The sequence below is a fragment of the Alosa alosa genome, chromosome 20, assembly GCF_017589495.1.
Source record: "Alosa alosa isolate M-15738 ecotype Scorff River chromosome 20, AALO_Geno_1.1, whole genome shotgun sequence".
Lineage (NCBI taxonomy): Eukaryota > Metazoa > Chordata > Actinopteri > Clupeiformes > Clupeidae > Alosa > Alosa alosa.
In genome coordinates, this window is record NC_063208.1 from 26,506,815 (window position 1) to 26,514,314 (window position 7,500).

The 7,500-nt window shown below is 44.9% G+C and overlaps 1 protein-coding gene across 1 annotated transcript in view; it reads left to right on the forward strand.

Annotated features, from left to right (window-relative positions):
- The window catches only part of ptprua (protein tyrosine phosphatase receptor type Ua), a 221,445-nt gene that overhangs the window by 170,110 nt on the left and 43,835 nt on the right, over positions 1 to 7,500 (forward strand). Inside the window, exons 13-14 of the mRNA XM_048229546.1 lie at positions 66 to 354; positions 4,782 to 4,818. Of these exons, the coding sequence (XP_048085503.1) occupies positions 66 to 354; positions 4,782 to 4,818 (326 nt within the window). The remainder of the gene's footprint in view (positions 1 to 65; positions 355 to 4,781; positions 4,819 to 7,500) is intronic.

Below are 7,500 nucleotides of genomic sequence, written 5' to 3' on the forward strand. Positions count from 1 at the left end.
AATGTGAAAGGTGCAGTCCTTTGGTAAATGACCCGTGTGTCCATGCTGTGGTCCCCCTGGTGCAGTGCGTACCACGTGGTGGTGGTGGAGGAGGACGGCTCGCGGCAGGTGCGGCGACGAGCGCTTGCCCAGCCTGGCCAGCAGGACTGCTTCCCCGTGCCCCTCTCCCACAGCGAGGCGCAGGCCAAGGGGGCGCCCCACTACTACACCGCCGAGCTGGCGCCCGACAGCCTGCCCGAGGCCGCCGAGTTCACCGTGGGCGACAACCACACGTACAATGGCTACTGGAACTCTCCGCTGGATCCGTCCAAGAACTACCTCATCTACTTCCAGGCCGCCAGCAACTTCAAAGGGGTAAGGGACCGGATTTCTCATTCAGGAGAGATTTCATTATTTGTCACATACACAGTTATCCATAACAGTATATACTACTACTGTATATAGATATAAACCTGGTCAATCTTTGGACCTATATTATTTTTAGGGTGTAGAGACATACATACATGTCTACATTTAAACATGGACAACGGTTTTGCGTTTTTTATGTACTCTGTGTTTCTTATTAACACATTGCATAGCCATTGTACACATTGTTAGCTTACCATTCATATCACTATGTTATCATCAGTACTATCAGTTACATATTAGCAGTATATTATGGAATATTTATGACAGACCAGGAAGTTGTTTGTACTTTTGTGCTGTGCATCAAGGACAGTTCACATTGTGGAATACATTTGGCTACATTTTATCCTCTTTGCTTGCATAGCCATTGCACTAACCCTTGTAATTACATTGTTATTACATTGCATTTATGGGCTGTCATGTTATGTTATTTAATATATTCCATATTGTATGCTTATTTGTAGTATAGTTACACAATTTAGTATGTCACTGAGTTACATAAGTGTGCCCCAAATTACTTTTGGAGGACGGAAAGTTTGAAGTTTGTTTGTTTACTTTTAAGAATCCACCCATTGTTGTCTCCAAAATGAGTGCCACTTGCCAGGCAGAGGCATTTATTTAATAGACATGCGGTGAGCTGACCGAATCCAAACTGTTTTGACTCGTGGGCTGGTGTGTGATGGCTGGGGGTTAGCCCAGGTTTCTTTGAAAGGGCCTCAAGAGATGAACTGAGAAAGAGAGAATGAGAGCAAAAGGAGAAAGAGTCGAAGATGGGTTCTCGAGTGGATAGAGCGTGGCGAATGGTGACGCAGTGGAGGAAAAGAAAAGAAGAAAAAACACTTTTCATAAACGTATTTCAGCGTTCGGCGGCGGCGGCGGCGGATGGCTCGGGGTGAATGACTTCCAGCTGGTGTCTCACGATGCAGCCTCGCCAGCTTTCTGCTCCAAGCTGTCAATAGGAGAAAAGCCTCTCGCTTTCATCTCCCGCCAAACCCTTCCTGGATTATCTCTCTCTTTCCCTTTCTCTCTCTCTCTTTTCTCTCTCTCTCTCTCTCTCTCTCTCTCTCTCTCTCTCTCTCAGTCTCACCGTCTTTCCAGGCGCACCCATAACCGTCTCATTAACTCTGTATAATCTAAGTGGCTAGCTCCTCATTAGACGCACTGGGTTTCCCCCTTCTTGCTCCCCAAGAGGCGTTATGTTTTGTGTCTCGTGTAAAGAGGGAGCGAACACGTTGCAATGCGCACCTACATCCCTCGCCTTCCCGCCTTCCCTTAATCCGTCGAGTTAACCTGCCAGGTGGTACGCGTCGGTGGAAGCAGGGGGAAAGGTGGTCAGAACACATTGTTGATGATCGAAGACTCAGACACAAACTCCTTCGGATTGCCGCAGGCTTCGGTTTGTCCATGTAGGAAAAAGAAGAGGAAGATATGAAAAAAGAAAAACAAAGCTGACTGTACTGTACTACTCAGACAAGGCCCCCACATGGCCTTAGTTGTGTGTGTGCTCTGTGCAACTGTCTATCATCTAGATCTACAAAGTGACTCTGCACTTGACTGTCAGTCAAAATGACTGGTGCTTTTGGACTTCCACAAACCTGAACAAGCCAAGCCAACCAGTCAAAAGAGATTGAAGTAGATACAGCCAGCAAAGTTGTTTTGACTGCCTCCAAAAATGTTATACATATCACCTCCGCGTGCTTACCTAACATTGGCTCCACAGAGAACTTTCCGGTTGCCATGTCCTTCTCAGACATGCTTGGTCCATCTAATTGCACCAGCCGCTGCTGTGTAGATAGATAGATAGATACTTTATTGATCCCCAAGGTTGTCCCCCTACAAGGCATCATTCACTTAGCCACATAGGCATTCTGAAACACTTCAGGCTGGTTCATGACAAGTTCATGACAAGTACAAGCATCCAGTGATTATTCAGACGTGTTCAGGTTTTTATTGTTAATCGCACCGCTGCTTGCTCTCTTACTCGACAGCTCCGAGATTTGTTCCAGACGTGCTCGGATTCGACCTGAATGCCTGACTGTCCTCGAGTCAAAGTGACTGAAAGCGCCGTATTATTCTGACAATTAATCTGGATAATTAGGTGTAGGTTTACTGAGCACTGTGCGGCGTCTCTCCCAATTTTTAACTGTAATTACTTTGACTGGCTTGTCGCAAACTAGAGCTTCAAAGACATATGCTCTGTGCAATCAGTTTAGAGTAAATAAATAAACATTTCTCACTCACCTTACCACACAAACACACACACACACACACAAACGAACACACACACTGTCAAGTTCTCAGGGGATTTTCTACTTCACTTCTGCCCAAAAAAGGCCATCAACTCACACGTCTTCTTCTTTAATCTTTCTTCTTTGTTTTATTTAGTTAGCTTCTCATGTTCAATTATGACTTGTTATTAGTTAGATTTTTAAATCAGTTTACATCAGATTATGTCAGACTATGTCAGGTTGAAAACCTTTACAAGAAAAGAGAAAACAAAACACAAAATACAGCAATTCCTAAAAACTGCCTACCTTCAAATATACAAACAAATATAAAGTTCTCCTTAACCTTACATTCATTTAACTATGCAACATTACTACAAAAGCACAGTCACTACTGTGGTTTTACTCCCATGCTACTACTATCATGCTATTACATGAGCTAACATGAGCACAAGGCAGTTAGAAATCAGCTACATTAACTTTAGCACTCTTACCAACAACATATGCATTTAACATTAAACAACTGAAAAATATTAACATCAAACCATCATCCTAACAGTAGCATCCCTGGAAATGCCCAGCAAGTAAAGTCTTTCCCCACTTCACTATCTTTAACAACAGTTCAACATGTGCTTCTCAGCTCAACTTCACAGCTTCTCACTACATGTGCTTGAAGATAACTCTGCACTTCCTGCTTTCTGGCATGATAACTGTAAAGTCTCCACTTCCCTCTTCAAAATAAAAGTGTCTTTTTTTCTTTCTCAAAACAAAAGTCCCTTTCCATTTGCGATCCAACAGCATACACACACACACACACACACACACAAAACACACACAGCACCAGTTTCTTATCAAGTTATTCTCAAAGTCATCCTTTTCTGGTTTATTCTTGCATTGGAAAAATAAATAAACTCAAACGTTGCAACACTGACAGACCCATTGGGCCTTGCATCCCAGCAGTCTACGCCAGTGTGTGACAGCACGCCCATAAAACACTGTGCAAAGGTGCCAGCCTCGTCCCTCATTTCTCTTAAGTGAGATACCCTTGCGGAAGGACAATATGACACGTAACATATTGGCTCGCACTTGAGTAACGAGGGAAGCCAGCTGAGAATAACACACCTTCAGGGGGTTGGGTGCCTGGGATGGTGTGTGTGTGTGGGGGGGGGGCATAGGTGGAATCAAGCTGAAACAGATTTTCAAATAAAAAGGCAATTTAACCGCAGTTTAGGGGAAGGGTCATGACTCCAATCTGGGAACATGCATTTGCATAATTGCCCCATAAAGCATGATCTCACATCTGTAAGTCTTAATTTGACGATATGTCCCTCTTCCTGTGTGTGTGTGTGTGTGTGTGTGTGTGTGTGTGTGTGTGTGTGTGTGTGTGTGTGTGTGTGTGTGTGTGTGTGTGCGCGCACATTTGAGGACACCACAGGACCCTAGTAAGAAAATGCACGATTGAGTTAGTGGAACGAAACACTTCCTGTTTGTGTGTGTGTGTGTGCACATTTGAGGCCATGACTTGCATTATTACCACAGGACCCTAGTGAGAATCCACGGTTGAGTAAATGGCACGTAACAGTGAGATGTCATTAGCAACTTGTCATAAGCAATTTTATTTAGCCCCATCTTTTTAACCAATTAGCTTACTCCTTGTGTGTGTGTGTGTGAGAGAGAGAGAGAGAGAGAGTGTAACAGTGTAACATAACAGTGAAATGCCATTAACAATACCAGCCTTATTTAGCCCCATCATTTTAACCAATTAGCTTACTCCAATTCAGCTTTACATGAGTGGGGGGTGTTGTGGAGCAACTGCTTATGACGCCCATACCATATATGGGTCCACGTTTCCATGGGGACCCGGTTTCAAGTCCGACCTGGGTCATTTCCTGGTCCCACCCCATCACTCGTTCCTGTCACCCTCTCTACTATCCTGTCCAATCAAAGGCATAATATATATTACAAAACGAGTTTTTCATATGAGTGTCATCCTCAGACAAAAAATAAGGCCTCATAGCAGCCAAACATACAACAAGCCCAACTGAACATTGTGGATTTCTTTGGGTTAGTAAACAGCTGTTTCGGTTAAACAGTCATTTCAAAATCAATGCTAACATTAGCCTTGACCTTTCCTTTCTTCTCTTTCTGCAGGAGACAAGAATCAACTGCGTCCGGATTGCTCGCAAAGGTAACGCTGCAGACTTTTTTTTTACTCTTCTTACTTGGGGCAACTGTGGCCTACTGGTTAGCGCTTCGGACTTCGGTTCGAACCCCGACCAGTAGGCATGGCTGAAGTGCCCTTGAGCAAGGCACCTAACCCCTTACTGCTCCCCGAGCGCCGCTGTTGTTGCAGGCAGCTCACTGCGCCGGGATTAGTGTGTGCTTCACTTCACTGTGTGCTGAGTGTGTCTCACTAATTCACGGATTGGGATAAATGCAGAGACCAAATTTCCCTCACGGGATCAAAAGAGTACATATACTTATACTGTATTTATACTTATACTCTCTTCTGCCTTAAGGGATTTCTGTCTCCTTTTTGATTTTCGCTTCAGTAGTTTATTTTTTATCTCTTTTCTTCTCTGCGGCTGCAGTGTAATGCGGGTTTTCAGGCCATGTGTCCCATTCATCTCATCTATGGCGTAATCTCTCTCTGTACTGTAAGAGAAGCTTTAACAACTAGGAGCTCGTAGGGGGTATTTCAGAGAGCATAATGTCTCAGTTAACCAGGTTTTGAATCTTTTTGACCTTCTGTTTATATGATGCCGGTGTTTTAGGGCCTTAAAACTCACTTTTTTTGTACGACTTCCAGAACAGAAAGTTTTCAAACCTTCTGCCAGTTTGACACAAGCTTGGTTAGAGTAGGCTAGACTTACACATGCTCTATCCAGGTTGTAAATAGAAAAATATTGTGTTGAAAACATTTCCTTTCCCATGTGGATGAGGCCTGAGTCAGTTTAATTATCTAGTGGACTTCCTAGTGTTGCTTTGTGAGAAATCCCTCAGGCTTGGATGCTTGGAGCTGCATAACAAACAGATAGCTAGAAGAGTGTTCCCAGAACCTTTGAACGGTTCTGGCATGAGTAAGATCGGGGGCCAAAACTGATCTGAAGACAGTGCTTCTAAAAAAAGGGTTCTGGCAGAAAGACCATGAGCAGATGTCGGTTGCTGGCCTTAAAACTGACCTGGAGTCCAACATTCTAAAGGATCCTGTCTGAAAGACCCTGAGGACCTTGTTGGTTGTCAGCTTTTAAAGGCCCAAAGTGAGTGATTCTCTTTTTGAGACAGACAGAGGCAGGGAAGAGGTAGTGGAAATAGTGAAAGATAGAGAGAGAGAGGGGTAGATAGGCAGTCCTATTCTGGGGGAGCAGAGGCCTCTGATATTAAAGGCTTGGCAGCACCATCCCGCTCCTTTGATGAAAATCCTTTGTCTCATTATATAGAGTATAAATGTACCCCACACACACACACACACACACACACACACACACACACACACACACTCCTTCATCTCTTTCTCCCTCATCTCTTCCTCCTCTTTTTTCTCCACCTCTTTCTTCTTCATCATCTTCCTCCTCTTCCTCTGTCTCTTCTCCTTCTAAAGGGGGCACAATAAAAATGGAATTCCTTCCTGTGCTCTGCTCTCCTCTCCCTCATTTCCGAGCGGGTGACATCAAAGCCTGCTCCCTTTTTATAGTCAGAGCAGGAGGCACACTTGAGTTGGAGTTGCACTTGAAGTGGGGATGGGGATTGGGGTGGGTGGAGTAGGGTGTGGTGGGGTGTGTGTGTGGGGGGAGGGGAGAGAGAGAGAGAGATAGAGAGAGAGAGAGAGAGAGATATGGGGCGGGTGTGTGTGGGGGTGGGAGGTGCCTTTGTGTATTTATAGGTTCTGTCATTTCCAGGGCTGGGGGCCGTGGAGTGTGTCACTGTAGGGTCTCCATCTCTCCTCCTCCTCCTCCTCCTCCTCCTCCTCCTCCCTCGTTTTTCGCTCATCTCTTTCTCTGCGTGTCTCTCGTGCTATATTTCTCGAGTTTACTTTCTTTCACTGTCCTTGTCTCGCTCCCCTATCTTTTTGTGTTTTGCTTTTCTCCGCTCCCCGAGAAGTCTTTTAGCTTCCCCCTAACCCTGCCTCTTTGTCTTTTCATCCTCTCTCTCTCTCTCTCTCTCTCTCTCTCTCTCTCTCTCTCTCTCTCTCCCTCTCCCTCTCTCCTCCGTCTCCCCGTGTTTCAGTAGCCCTCCGTCCATCTCGGGGTGAATTAGCCCGAGCAGGTTGATGTGGAGCGTGAAGCAGAGAAACACTGCCGGCGTTTAGTCTGGTGTCAGAGAAACACTACTAGCGTCACACCCCAGGAGCTCTCGCCATTTCTCATTAATTACACCGCCGTGACCAATAGCCTTCCTCCTCTGTTTTTATTCATCTTCTTCCACTTCTTCTTCATCTTTTTATTTATGTTTTCTTATACAGTATATCCTCGTTTTCTCTCCTACATCTTCTTCTACTTTTCTTAGGGTGGTTCTTCTGCTTATTTATTTTATGTTTTCTTCTTCTACATTTTCCTCTTTTACTTCTTTCTCTTCGTCTTGCTCTTTTTCTTATTTGACCTCTAGCTTTTTTCCTACCCCTCTTCCTCCTCTTCCTCCTCTTCCTCCTATTCCACCACCTCTGGCCCTGACACTTCCCATTACCCATCAGCCTTTGAGCAGGGTTGTGCTGAGGAGTTTTGTGTCATGTTGAACTGTTCCATGGGCATTACTTTGTGGAACCTATTTCCTTTGTCGAGAGCTCTGTGAAAAGATTTCATATGAGTCATGCAATGGGACAGGTCTGGCTGTTTGACTGGCCAGAGAGAAAGCGCACACAAGAGAGGCAGAA